Here is a 15729-nt window from a genome sequence, read left to right on the forward strand (position 1 = left end):
ATTACCGTATGATTTTTTTCTGTGACAAGAAAATTGCAACCGGCCCTTGACAGTCGGTCACAAATTGACTGAACAAAACAAAATCAAACAGTGAAGTAATCCCCAAATAAATTTAATGAAACCTAAATCCCAAAGGGCAGCACACTTCTGTAGGCAATGGTCTTATTTAATAAATTTTTCTCTGCTTTCACTTTTAGAGCTATATTTACGCAGACAAATTTAATTCATTGGGCTTACATTTCCTCTTCCCCTTAGTTTGTCCACCAGGCACATATAGAAAGGACTGTAACCAGGTATGTCAGTGTTCAGCCAAGAATGAGGACTGTCACCCAGTCACAGGGAGATGCACCTGTCTGCCTGGCTACCATGGAAACCACTGTCTTCTCCATGTGTGTGTTCTGTGCTCAGCTGAAATTTATTGAGGAGGCACTGGTAGGGTGGGCCATCACTCAGAATACCAAAGGGCAAATGTTAATTCAAGCTTCTAATTCACAGCAAATTCTGTTAGAATTTATATTTGAATAATTGAAAACATATACTTTTTTTGTAACTCATTCTTCTATTTTGCCTTTTCTATTCAAAATATCCCCAAGTTCTTCACAAATATCCAACATGAAAAGAAAGAGATAAAAAAGAGAAAGAAAAAATGAGAAAACATAGACTTATTATTATAAATCAACATACAACAAACTACTATATATTTCAAGTAATTCACAAAGTAAGTTAATTCCAGGGTCTGCTTAGGAACAATTAAATTAAGCAAATTGTTATTCTGGAATGAAAATGATGACTAGCTTAAATGACCAAATGCCAGTTGGCTCCTTATTGTGTAATAAAAAAGAATAGTCCCTAGACCAAACACCTTACATTGATTTTTTTAAAGGATATTTTAACATTGAAATGGTTATAGAATAATGCACAAAAAAAGTCCCAAGGAGCATGTTAAAATGTTCAGCCAGCTACTTATTTTTTAAGCTTGTAATTATTTATAATGTACTTTTTATAGATTTAATTTTTCCCCCAACTTGGCAACTGCTGCTCTCTTTCCTCCCTAGTCATTCCTGTAGCAGATTCCTTTTACTTTCCTAATTCTACAAGGATATGAATAATTTGGGGATTTTTCTCCTCGAACCAAAAATATAGACACCTGGTCAAGCTATTGATTTTAGTTTTTTATAAGCTGTTGAATATATACTTTGAATATTACTTCCCTATTTTTTCCTAATGTTAAACATTACCAGCTAAAAACACAATTAAACATGTATGAAAATGGTTTCAATTACTGATTGCTTGGCATCTATAACCACTGAAGTTATTCAAACTTAAAATGAAGAACTAAAATATAAAATTAATCAATTTCTATTCGTTTTTGGTTATGGCAAATTTCAAGCATCCTTGTATTGGAAGAAAGAAAGTTATTTCCTACATTTGATTCAAATGTCTCAGAAAGAATTTCTTCTTTATATCAAGGATGTTTTGTCTTAATAAAATAATATCAAGTTACATGTAACTGGGTTGTACTTTTATTTCAGAAGGCAAGCTACCTTTAGTTGAAGGAGGTAGCTTTACCTCATAAAAAGTGAGGCTGGCTGAGTCAGGGAACTGCTCTCTGACTAGTCAAATTGGCTTATTTCCAGGCAACACGTGGTTGGATGTGGCTGCAAGGATTCCTTGGCAACATCCACTATAATTACAGGACTATGAAAAAAGATTCAAGAAAATATCCATAAAAGGTGTAGCTGGCTTAAAAACAAAACTTTCAGCAGCCAAGAACAACTGGGCTTTCATGTTCTCAAGTTCAGAATGGAGAATCAAAATTTTCTCTCAGCAGAGGTCAGACGAAGCAGATAAACTTACAGTAGAATCTCATCACTTTTCATAATTCAGAGGATAGATGGGTCAGTCCTAACTTGTGGATAGCATGTAGGAAAAACAACAATTCCTGTTAGATGTAAACTCATAGTGCTATGTATTTTATGACCAATAAGAGGTTTTAAAGTGACCACAGACCCTGGAAACCTTTTATTTCTCCAACCCGTATGCAATACGTGTTATTTACAGTCACTCTCTTTGAGGATATTTAAGGCATTAGAGTCCTCTATAACTATGGTCACTTCTTTTAACAGTATTCATAAGAACACCCCCACACTTGGTATAGAATGCTTTCAGAAGCATGGGCCACGCAGTAGTCACCAGTGCCAAGAGAAAGATATCAAGACATTCACAGAAGTTGAGTTTTAATGCTATTGCTCATAGCAATAAAAATTCAGACAGACCAAATGTCAGTATCTCCTTTTAAGAATAAAGCCAAACAGCATAACAATGGCTGGTGTATCTGAGCAACCTGATCAAATACTAAGAAAACAGACTCTGTGGAAAACAGATTCATGCTTTTCATTTCTTGAGAGCTACGTGTGTCAGGATGCAGTCATAGCCTTGTTTAAGTTTCTAATGATAGTACCAAAGGCCGTTCACATAATAATAGTATACAGTAGCAGAGGGGCTTGGTATTTAACCTTTAATATTTAAATAAATCAGAACTGTAAATTCCCATCCAAGCTTCTTCTTGGAATGAGAATTCGAGAGAAGGGGATGTGCAAGGGTGGGAAAAGATAGTCACCTTATAATGAAAAATAACTAAACACAACTTGCCAGAAATACAAAATTTCCAGGGAGAAATAATTGTAAAGGATAGAGGAAAGGCCAAGTAAAGATAAAAATGGATTTAGGAAATGAGGGAAGGGACGAGCCAAATAAAATCATTGTGTCCTGGGTGTGCGTTTTCTTGTTAAATTTAGCGAACATTTGAGCAAGTGCTGTGTGCGTGATTCCAGAATCCAAACTTCACATAGCACAGAATTGGATAGGAAAGTGAAATTGTCAATAAAATAATTTACTCTTGGAAAAAAAATGTCATTGGCACATCTATAAACACATATCATACTCTTGATACAAATTTAATGAGTTTTGGAACTAAGAGGTTAGCACAGATACTGTTTTTCAAACAGATGGCTCACTCATTAGTAGGTTAATTTCATCAAGTTCAGTTTCCCAATTTCAAAAGTATAATTAAGTTGAAGGCTAAAAATCAGATGATGTTCAAGTATATACACATATATATACACACACACACACATATATATACATATATATGAAGAAAGAACAACAAAGGGTGATTCTATCAAATATAAAACCATCATTAAGAAAGTTTGGAAAACAGGTTCATATCAGAGGAAAATTATGTTTTCTAAGTAACTGATTCACATGAAAATTATCTCAAAATCTAGACCTTCACCTATATCAGTTATTTAAATTCCTCAGTTACACAAGCTGTTTTTTCCTTTCAACTGAGATACTGATTCTTTGATACTTGTAATTATATCTACAGCATAACATTTCCCTCCATTACAACACAAGTTTCACTCTTTGTTGTGTTGCTCCTTTCCTTACTTGCATAGAAATTCATGTTATCTTTCCTTTCACAGTAATATCACTGCAGAGTTTTCTATACCAACCAACTCTTATTAATTTTACCTCCTTTTTTGAAAGCAACATGCCAGCAGTGCACATCAGACTTTAAAGTTTCAATTGCCATATTTTCAGCTTGTTTCATGCATTTTTCTCTAATCTCAAGCAACCAAATGTTCTTTTTCAGCATCACATTTATTTTACTATATTAGTAACTTAATAAAAACTGTAAATACTTACATTCTCAAAACTGACCCAAATGGATGTGAAAGAAGCAATTTATATCTTGGTGAATGGTAGAAGAGAAGGTGATGGAGACTTTTTTAAAAAATCACTAATTTTGTTTTTAGGTGCACTCACTGACTTTGTTTTTAGTACACTCAAATTGTTATAAGTGAGAGAGAAAAAGAACTACTTGGGAGGACTAAAAAAAATGCTGTGCACAAAAAAAAAGGGCAATTAGCTATGAAAACTGACATCCCTTGATGGGAGGAAATGACAGGAGAGAATATGAAGTAAACCCATTGTTTTTCACAGAAAGCAATAAAGAAATACAACAGCTGTACAGATGAATAACCTTTGGTATGAACAGTTTTAAAGTGTTTGCTTCCCATCTCCATAATGGAGAATTTCATTTTTAACTGGAATGAAAAGGGAGGAAAGAAGCAGCCACTCTTTGAGTCTATAAGCAAATCTGAGACTCAAGATGAGAATTTTGAGTTTGGAGATAGGATATACGTGGGGATTGTAAAATTTTGAATCTCAACAAAAACCATTCTTTGGCCATTATTTATCTCTTACACAGTATCATCACAGTAGGCTGTACCTCCCTGGATATGAAAGTAAAAAATTGAAAAACTGACAGAAAATGAAGAGGCATCCTCTATATCTGGTTTCTTTTTGAATTCTTACATGTATTAAACCCAGATAATTCCAGACAAGACAAGCTATAGCACTTAAATATTTAAAATAATGAACTTATCTAGGTTGAAATTAGATAGCCTTGTTCAGTGAATTGTCTCCTAAGCACTTTTTAAAAGTAGGTAGATTCCCAAGGAAGCACAAAGTTAAGTCATACCTTATTAATGGGCAGCATCAAATACTAACAATTATCTGTATCATCTCATATCCTCAGATAACTCCATGCCTTGAATCAACAGCTTGAAAGTGATTGAAAATACCAGTAGAAATTGGAATGTTGAGTTAACCACATGTCTACTGGTGTGAATTTAAACATTGATTGCTGTAAGTTACAATACCACATATGGTTTTGTTCTCCTTTAACAGGATACCCGAAAGGCACGTATAGTCCATATTGCCAAAAGATGTGTAAGTGCCTAACTGTGGCATCTGTGACACCATGATTGGCACCTGTATCTTCCCTCCTGGCTTCACTGGGGCTGACTGAAGTCAAATTAAGTTATTCTTACCTTTTATGGAGTGGATATGCTGATCATTCCAAGGCCCAACACTGTTAGCAAAAGTACTAAAGCTGAGAGCTGGCATTTTAAAGAACTGTAATTAAAGAGTAAATGTTGTTACAATTATTTTACTTCCTAATTTACAGTACTAACAGCAAACACAAACTGACCTAAACTCTAGGTTGAAGAATATTTATGTAGGAGTTTGGTTGAGAGCTACAGTCAGTGAAAGTAGCCAAAGAGATCTTTTTGGTGATAACCCCCCTTGCCCCAGGAACGCTAGGCTCAAGTCAGTATTAGAAAATATGTTTGCCAAGATCAGAGCAGACTTAAGATTCCTGTGTTCACAATGTCAAACTCATTGTCTAAAGTTCCACAATTTCATTTATGCTCAGCAATTTCCTAGCTCAAAAGTAAGTGGTTTCCCTGCTCATCAAAAAGTAAACAGTTTCCTAAAAGCCAAAGACCTTAAATTAACTACTTATCACAAAAACAACTATTGACATAAAGTTTAAGGCACTGGATTGAAGAGCCGTTACAAATGCACAGGCTTAGACACTCTGAGGATATGACTACCAAGTATATTTTGTTTTTGTTTTTTATTTTCAGATCTGCCATTTTAAAAATATTTATATAGTTTTGCTTAACCCAAATAACTCAACCCACAGTCATACACTCTGACTCCTCTGACCCTTCAGGTGACAGTTAGTCAGAATGAAACACTCACAGATGAAGCCACGATTATGATAATTTCTAGGTAGGATGAAAGAGGCAATGAGCAGGAGAGTGCATTGTGGGGAAGTCAGTTCTGGCAATACTGTGTTTTTGACATGGGTGTTACGAATGAGGTTGTTCACTTTGTCATCATCCATTGAACTGCACATTTGTGTTTTTGTGCTTTATTCTGTAATCTTATTAATTAAAAAAGTACCTCCAATAGGCCAGACGCTGTGGCTCACGCCTGTAATCCCAGCACGTTGGGAGGCCAAGGCAGGCAGATCACGAGGTCAGGAGATAGAAACCATCCTGGCTAACGTGGTGAAACGCTGTCTCTACTAAAAATACAAAAAATTAGCCGGGCGTGGTGGCGGGCGCCTGTAGTTCCAGCTACTCGGGAGGCTGAGGCAGAAGAATGGCATGAACCTGGGAGGTGGAGCTTGTAGTGAGCCAAGATCGCGCCACTGCACTCCAGCCTGGGCAACACAGCGAGACTCCGTCTCAAAAAAAAAAAAAAAAAAAGTACCTCCAACAGATCTTAAAATAAAGATGGAAGTACTGCCTTAACACACACCTCAACATAAGTAAACTAGATTGTGAAATACCTTCATTTGAGATTCCTTCATTTGGATGAAGGATAGCTAAATTTGTAACTAGACAGGGTACTACACTGTTATGTGCTAAAGACACCCAAAATGCTTATGTTTCCTGGTCAGTCAGTTGCTTTGTCTGCTTTGAAGGAGGGTAATTTTTCTGTTTAAGTGCCCTGCAGGCCTCAGTGCTCTGCTGTATTGAGAATAAAAGACAAGACAAAACCTGGCTCCAGGTAGCAGACAACTGACACCTAGTGGATAGTGCCTCCTGAGGCCTCAATTGGCAAGTTATCTTTCAATTAAGGCCAACCTATAAAGGCCAACCTATAAACAGTTCTTAAGCAAGGTTCTGTCTGGTTCCTTTGTATTTGTTCTTCAAAGAGAGTAAGTGGAAGAAATGTCCTTCTGCCAAAGCATTTTCAAAGCTGTGATTTCTCTGAACATTGGGGGTACTTTGGTCTTAAGAAAGTTGTGATCTTGTACCTGAGCACTTTCCATTTGCTTTGACAGCTTAGTAGGGTAGAGCCAAATTTGCAACCCACCTCTTAAATGTTCCAAAAAATATGATATTTATTTTATATCATTACCACATTTTCCCTTTATGTGATTCTCAACAGATATTTATTTTATCTTTGTGTATTTATATATATTTTGGTAAGCATCTCAATGAATTTGTGGAATGAAGTTGCAAAAAACCACCAAACAAATTAATAAATACAAATATACAAATGACTATTTGAAGATATGAGCATAATGAATCTTATATTTATGTATAGGAACTTTAGCTAAAATTCTAGAATGGGCTTTAAGAGAACATACTCAAGAATATTATAAATATATATTTGTTGTATATATTATACATACATATATAACATAATATATGTACACATAATATTCCTACATGTGTCATATAACATATATGTACACATGATATACCTACATATACTATATAACATAATATATGTAATATACATACACATGCATATGTGTGTAATATATACATATGCATACATATAGAGAGAGACACACACACACACACGCACGCACTCTTACACTTGCTAAGACAGAGACACATGGCAAAGCAAAACAATCCAAATTGGGAACAGTTGAGGTCCTTAATTTGTAAGAGACATTTATATTATATGTAAGTTTTTGACACTAGATATTTAGTTAAAAATTCCTAATGCCAACTAAAATGGCTCTATGTAAGCAACAATTTAAACAGTCCCCTGTTTTGCTTTGTTTATTTCTAAGTAACTTTTCACATTGAAAATCAAACTAAAAGCAAGTCAGTAAAACCTATTTGATTAAATGAAAATCTCATGTATTTCACAAGTTTTAAAAAATCTTGTCTGGAAAAATGTTTAATAGGAAAAATCTGGTTTTGGTTTGCTCTGTTTTATTTTGCTCTTACTTGCAGCTTGTCCTGAAGATCACTATGGGAAGAACTGTGTTCAATGGTGTTCCTGTGGCTCAGGACAGTGTGACCCAGTGACTGGAGTGTGTCAGTGTCCACCTGGCCGAATGGGAACCAGGTGTCAGGAAGGTAACAATGGGCAGGGTCACCTTCTCTGTCCAAGCACTAAATTAGCTATGCTGCGAAAGCAGATTTGGTGCCAACGAAGATAATTATAATGACAATATTTACAAGAATGTTTTCTGTTAGTGTGACTTTCAAATAACATGAAAGTACATGCTCCCGAGCCGGGCGCGGTGGCTCACGCCTGTAATCCCAGCACTTTGGGAGGCCGAGGAGGGCGGATCACGAGGTCAGGAGATCGAGACCATCCTGGCTAAAACAGTGAAACCCCGCCTCTACTAAAAATATAAAAAATTACTGGGGCGTGGTGGCGGGCGCCAGTAGTCCCAACTACTCAGTAGGCTGAGGCAGGAGAATGGCGTGAACCCGGGAGACGGAGCTTGCAGTGAGCCGGGATCGCCCCACTGCACTGCAGCCTGGGCGACAGAGCAAGACTCAGTCACAAAAAAAAAAAAAAAAAAAAAAAAGGACATGCTCTCATAGCACTATATAGAAAATAGCTTACTGGAAGATAAGCACAAATTGGAAACAAAAGTAAAGAATAACTTACGCATGCTCTTGACTGGGAAGAAATTTTCAGACAACATTTGTTAACTTTTATAAAACTGCCAAAAATTGTGTGTTGGAGATGTCTAATTATAAGAACTACAGAATTTTATATCCCCTTCAATCAGAAGGTTGAACCTGAAGAGGCCCCCTGAAATCTGTAAGAAAAATGGGAGACAAGGAGAAAAACATAATCTTTGTTGAAAACTGCAAAATTTTCTTATCCTAATTGTAGTATTTATTATTACTATCATAAGGAGAGAAGAGCTGTCAAGTTTCAGAAAACAGGGATTTTTTCGGGAGAATACTGGGCCCCTATAGATCTTAAGTAGGGCCAGCAGAGCAGCAACTTCTCCATGGCACACACACAGAGCAAAACTAAGGACACTTTCCTGAAAAATAAAGATTGGGTGAATAGGAGGGCTATTGAAACTTCTCTGAATCCCACTGAACATCTTAGAGTGGAGGAAAACTGGGCAAAAACAAAACAAAACAAAACAAGAATTATACAGACATACCATGTTTTTAACTCTGCACTAGGACAGAAGGGAATCTGTGGGTAGTTTAGCAGCCTTGCAACTAAAGAGAAGCTCAACACACACAAATATCACACACACACACACACACACAAACACACACACATACATACATCCCACACCTTGTGTTATATGGAGCTGCACTCTGGACGAAGAAGGCTTTCTTCTAGCTGAGATCATTTTTCTAACCCTAAATAGACACTATCCTTCCAGAAATATCTGGTGCATTAAAAAATGAAGCTTGTACAAAAAAATACTTCTCTCATTTTACAAACAAAAAATGAAACTGTTCAAAGCTTCCCTTGCTGTTTTAGTGCAAATTCTGTAAGAAGGAAAAAGGAATAAAGGAATATGAAAAAGAAAAAGCAGATGAAACAAGAGCAGAAAAGTTTTGCTATGGAGCACATGAAGATATTAACCAGAATCTCTTCCAAGAATTCAAAGGATGTAATGAAAAAGTGTTCTCTATAAAATGTGAGTGCAATGCAGAGATACAGGGGTTCATGGAATAAATGAAAAGACAACAAAAGGAAATGAAAAAGTAAGCTGGCAGAGCTCAAAAAAGAAGTGGAAATGAAAATTGAACCTCACATCATATAAATGAAGGCCACATTGGGAGCAGGTAAAGGAAGGACAGAATCTGCTGATAGTACAGCCAGGTAAAAAAAAAAAAAAAAAAAAAAAAATGAGGAAAATAAAAATAATGAAATGGAAAAGAAATGAGAGAGAAATGTATAATTGGAAGAGGAAAATGTTCAGATATAATATTCAAGATTTTTCCTTTGAAATAAAAGATCTGATGCTACATATTGAATGAATATATTTTATCTCAGGAAATAATAGTTACAATGGCTCAAAGGCAAGGGGAAACTCCATTGAGGATATAAGGAAAAAATATGAGCTTACTTAAGAGTGAGAAAAATCAGTCTGACTTTTTACCTCACAGCAATATTCATTGCCAACATATGGCTAATCAATGCTTATTAAGTTTGTGAGGGAAAAATGTGACATGTATTTTATACACCGTTAGCTGTTATCCAAATATAGCATGGTGGCAAATTAACCACTTTTTAAAAAGTTGCTGGAAATATAGTAGCCTTAAAATATTTTAAAGAAACAATTGCAAGATAAATTGAAGCAGCCAAATAATAAATGGGAAATATCTGATAAAAAGACTATTAGTAAACATTGCATTCATCTTAATTAAGGCTAAGTTTAAAACAATTGTGGGAATTATGCCTACATGATAGAAGATAAATATTATAAATTATAACAATTGTAGAGATTTTAACATAGTGCTAACAAGGCATAAACTGGAAAGACAGAGAAGGCAAAGGAGTATAGGTATACTGGTCTTATTTCCTCATTCAAGTTTGTGGGGTACATGGGAGAGATCTGTGTCAAAACATATTATTTAAATATAACAATTCAATAAGTGTGTTTAAGTGTATAAAGGTACATTCTAGAATTTAGAATGCTTCAATTGAGATGTTAAGAATAAAAATACACCCAACTAAAATCAGATGGAGGAGCGAAATGAAAAAAAAATAAGAGAAAGCAGAATCATATTAATTTCATTACCATTTATACTGAGTTAACATGTACTAAATAAAGAAGTTTACTATATTATATAATGTCTGCACTATCTAAACAAAGTTCCCTAAATTATGTAAGAGTATATTTATAAGGCCCATGTAGAGAACGATGGAGTGCACACACCTTTTCCTATTGCTCTCTTTCAACATAGTGAACATTCCACACAATGTAGAAAACAAACATAAGTCCCTGAAATATGAAGAAAAGAAGGCAGATTGGATAAGAACCTTAGAAATCTAGGAAACAACATGATGGTGAGTTCCCTGGTTTTGTTTTGTTTTGTTTTTTGTCTCATATATCCCAGACTGAGTGCTGGAGAAACCTGCAACCCAGGTAGGCCAACGGGTGCAGACAAAGGTCTAAGATACAGCTGATTTCTCTAGTCAAAGGACAGGAAAGGGGGCAGTCTAGTGATACAGAAAACTTTTAGAAAATAACTGGTCTTCTTCAGGCAAACATTACAAAATGAAACTGTGTCCTCAACCCCAATCCCATGAGCAAGGGCCAAATGAGGAGTGTACACTTCAAACCCCATCCTGATATGAGAAGGTACCCCTCTCTACCCCACACACCAGGATTGTGTAAGAGAAGGCATTGTGGGGAGTTTGGACTTCGTCCCTACCAGATAGTAACAAGTATGCAGTGTCCATGGTGACCATGTGATGTGAAGAGTGTGGACTTTCACCTCCACCAGATAGCAAGGAGACATCGCTCCTCCCTTCTGGGTGGTATCAGAGGAGGTCTAGTAGAGAGTCAGAACTCCCACAACCACCAAGCAGTAATGAATGTAGTGTCAGAGGAGATCAGGTGGGAGCCATAGGATGCACCTCTAATCCTATCGGTGACATTGGTATTAGCAGAGGCCTAGTGATGAGCTGAACTCCCATCCTGCCCCAGCAGGAAACAGCCCCATTTATCCAGTCTCCTACTTGGTGACCATGTAGGGAACTTGAACCTCTACCTGGTGAACCCTTATTCTCACCAGTGTAATATAGGAGGAGGAGGCTGCTAAAATGGAAAATTTAAATGAGATCCATGTTCTGGTATCATAATATTCAAAATTTCCAGGTTTCAATTTTTAAAAATTCATCAACCAACAACGTGGAGAATTTCAACTTAAGGAAAAGGAGACAATCAACAGATGCCAACACAGAGAGGACACTAATGTTAAATTTATCTGACAAGAATTTTAAAGCATTTATCATAAAAATACCTCAATGAGTAACTACAGATATAATTAAGACAAATAAAAAATTAAAAGGCTCAGCAAAGAATAAAAGACCTTAAGAAGAACCAAATGGAAATTTTAGAACTGGAAAATAAAATTACCAAAATAAAAAGCTCAGTGGATGAATTCAACAGCAGAATGAAGTGGACAGAGGAACAAACCAATGAACTTGAAGGAATGGTGGAAATTACCCAACCTGAACAACAAAGAGAGAAAAAAATAGCAACCAACAAACACACACACGCAGCCTCAGAGACCTGTAGTACTATAAGAAAATATCTACCATTATGTCATCTGAGTCCCAGAAGAGGAAAAAGAGGGTGGAAATGAAAAAATATTTAAAGGAATAATGACTGAAAATTTTCTGAATGTGACAATAAACATAAACCTACATATTGAAGAAGCTGTGTTAATGCCAAACAAGATAAACTCAAAGAAATTTACAAAAGTCATATCAACATCAAACTTCTGAAAATTATATATTGATTTAATATATAAATATATGTTAAATAATATATTCAATCAATTGATATATTAAATATAATCTATATTTTAATTCAATTAATAAATATTGAATAAACTATATTCATTTTAATATGAATAATTAATATATTTTATATATCAAATACATTAATATATATTTCATTTTCAGAAGCTTGATATTGATATTTCTTTTGTAGATAGGTGTTGAGAGAGAAACAACAACACCTTAGCTATAGAAGAAATACTAATAGAATGATAGAATGACAGCAGCGTTCTCATCAAAAGTCATGGAAGCACATATCTGAAGTGCTAAAAAAACAAAACCCTATCAAACCAGAATCATATATCCTGGAAAAGAATCCTTCAAGAATGGAAAGGAGATTTTAAAAAATTCTCAGATGAAGGAAAACAGAGAATTTGTTGCTAGCAGACTTAACCTAAAGGAATGGCTAAAGGAACTTCTGGAAACCAAAAGAAAATGATAAAGAATCTTGGAACATCAGGAAAATTAGAATGCATAAAGCAAAGAGTAAAAATATAGCAATGCAAACTATTTTTCTTTTCCTCTTGAGTTTTCTAGATTATACTTGGCAGATGAAGAAAAACTATGACACCAATGTAGTTCTCAATGTATATAGAAAAAATATTTGACAATTTATTATAAATGAGGAGAGTAAAAGGACAGAAAGGAGGTTAGGTTGCCACACATCATTCAAGCTGGTAAAATATTGACTCCGTAGACTATAAGTCAGGTGTGTATAACATAATACCTAAAGGAGTACCAAAAAAATCTATATAAAAGGAAATGCTGGCTCCTCCCCTGCAGTAGACTTCTGTCTGGACATCCAGGTGTTTTCATACATCCTCTGAAGTCTATGCAAAGGCTCCCAAAGCTGAACTTTTGTCTTCTGTGCACCCACAGGCCCAACACCACATGGAAGCTGCCAAGGCTTGGGGCTTGCACCCTCTGAAGCAATGGCCTGAGCTGTACATTGGCCCCCTTTTATCCATGCCTGGACCTGGAGTGGCTGGGATGCAGGGTGTTATGTTTCAAGGCTCCACAGAGCAGCAAGGCCTTGGTCTTAGCCCATGAAACCATTATTCCCTCCTAGGCCTCCAGGCCTGTGATGGGAGGTGCTGCCATGAAGATTTCTGAAATGCCCTGGAGACATTTTCCCCTTTGTCTTGGCTATTAACATCCAGCTCCTCATTATTTATGTAAATTTCTCCAGCTGGCTTGAATTTCTTTACAGAAAATTGATTTTTCTTTTCTACCACATGGTCAGGCTGCAAATTTTCCAAGCTTTTACAGTCTGCTTCCCTTTTAAACATAAGTTCCAATTTCAAACCATCTCTTGTGAGTGCATATGACCGTATCCATTCAGAAAAAGCCAGGTCACATATTGAATGCTTCACTTCTTAGAAATTTTCTCTGCCAGATACCCTAAATTATCTCTCTCAAGTTCAAAGTTCCATAGATCTTTAGGGCTGGGTCAAAATGCCACGAGTCTCTTTGCTAAAACATAGCAAGAGTAACCTTTGCTCCAGTTCCCAATAAGTTCCTCATCTCCATCTCAGACCACTCAGCCTGGACTTCATTGTCCATAACACTATCAGCATTTTGCTCAAAACCAGTCAACAAGTCTCTAAGAAGTTCCAAACTTTCCCACATCTTCCTCTTCTTCTGAGTCCTCTAAATTGTTCCACCTTCTCCTCGTTACCCAGTTCCAAAGTTGTTTCCATGTTTTCATGTATCTTTATAGCAGTGCCCCACTCTGCCAGTACCAATCTCCTGCATTAGTCCATTTTTACACTGCTATAAAGAATTACCTGAGACTGGGTAATTTATGAAGAAGAGAGGTTTAATTGACTCATAGTTCTGCATGGCTGTGGAGGACTCAGGAAACTTACAATCATGGTGGAAGGCGAAGGGGAAGCAAGGACCTTCCTCACATGGCAACAGGAGAGAGTGAGCAAGCGAGCTGGGGGAAACTGCCAAAAGCTTTTAAACCATCAGATCTCATGAGATCTCACTCACTATCATGAGAACAGCATGAGGAAACTACCCTCATGATATAGTCACTTCCCACTAACTAGGTCCCTCCCTCAAATTGTGGGGATTGCAATTCAAGATGAGATTTCAGTGGGGACATAGAGCCAAACCATATCACAGAGGATATCATTATAGACACTGCTGGCATGAAATGAATAATAAGGGTATACTATAAATAGTTCTACACATATAAATTTGACAAATTAGATAGAAGGAACTCGTTCCTTGAAGAGCACAAAGAATAACTAATCCAATATGAAATAGATAATTTGAATAGTCCTGTAAATATAAATTAGAATTTTCCAGTTCCAGATGATTTGACTGGAGAATTCTATAAAATGTTTAAAGATGAATTAACATTCTACACAATCTCTTTCTAAAATATAAGAAAAAGGAATCCAATTCATTTTATTCTGATACCAAAACCAAAAATATTACCAAAAACAGAAACTACCAAATAATGTCCTTCATGAACATAGCAAAAATGCTTAACAAAATATTAGAAAATATAATTCAAGAGTTTAAAAATTAATTATACACCACCAAGTGTGGTTCGTTCTAGGGATGTGAGGCTGGTTCAGTGTTTGAAAATCAATTTTACCATATTAATGGAATAAAGATAAAATTTAGGAGTATCATACCAATTGATGCAGAAAGAGCATTTGACAAAATTCAATATTATTCATGATTTTAAAGAACGCAGAAAACTAAAAATAAAGGAAATTTTCTCAGCTTGATAATTTGCATTTACATAAAGCCTATGGTATTATAATTAGTGATGAAAGACTGAATTTATCTTCCAAAATATTTATGTAAATATTTAGTAATAAGAAGGGATGAAAATAAAGAACAATAAAAACAATAAAATAAACTTAAATGGAAATGAGGAATTACTAAACAACAAGGTAAAATATGACTGACCTTATGAGTTCCATTAAGAGAAATTACAGCAATCTAGAAAAAGATAAAATTGTATTCCTACATTATTTTGTTCATCCAAATTACTTCCAGGTGCATGAAGTATTTAAAGATAATCACGAAAATTATGCAAGTACCAAAATTAACATGCAAATTAAAACATTATTTTATATGGCCATGACAAAAACTCAGAACTCATTTTTTAGAAAAGAAACCCATGGTCTTTTTGACTTAAAGAAAATCAAAAATTTATTCAAGGTATAAAACACACAAAAAAGCAATGTATAAATAAGCTGGATGAAGAAAGACCAACAAAGCGCACTAATTTTCTTTTATTTCTTTTACTTTTTTATTTTAAGCTACACCTGCTGGAATGGGAGATTAAGTTTTAAGATCTGTGGGGTTTTTTTTGTTTTGTTTTTATTTTTTTGAAACAGGGTGTCATTCTATTACCCAGGCTGGAGTGAAGTGATGCTATCATATCTCACTGCAGTCTCTCACTCCTGGGTCCAAGCGATCCTCTCACCTCAGTCTCCTGAGTAGCTGGGACTATGTGCACGTACCACCATGCCCAGCTAATTTTTTTATTTCTCATGAAGACAAAGTCTCACTATATTTCCCAGGCTGATC

The 15729-nt window shown here is 35.6% G+C and overlaps 1 protein-coding gene across 2 annotated transcripts in view; it reads left to right on the forward strand.

Annotated features, from left to right (window-relative positions):
• The window catches only part of LOC101146022 (putative EGF-like and EMI domain-containing protein 1), an 80943-nt gene extending 72734 nt beyond the window's left edge, over nt 1–8209 (forward strand). For both annotated transcript variants that reach the window (XM_055383961.2, XM_063704344.1), the window contains one exon: nt 7620–8209. In XM_055383961.2, coding sequence (XP_055239936.2) covers nt 7620–7828 — 209 coding nt within the window. In that variant the 3' untranslated portion in view covers nt 7829–8209. The remainder of the gene's footprint in view (nt 1–7619) is intronic.
• The last annotated feature ends 7520 nt before the right edge of the window (nt 8210–15729 follow it).

This window comes from Gorilla gorilla, chromosome 2 (genome assembly GCF_029281585.2).
Source record: "Gorilla gorilla gorilla isolate KB3781 chromosome 2, NHGRI_mGorGor1-v2.1_pri, whole genome shotgun sequence".
Classification (NCBI taxonomy): Eukaryota; Metazoa; Chordata; class Mammalia; order Primates; family Hominidae; genus Gorilla; species Gorilla gorilla.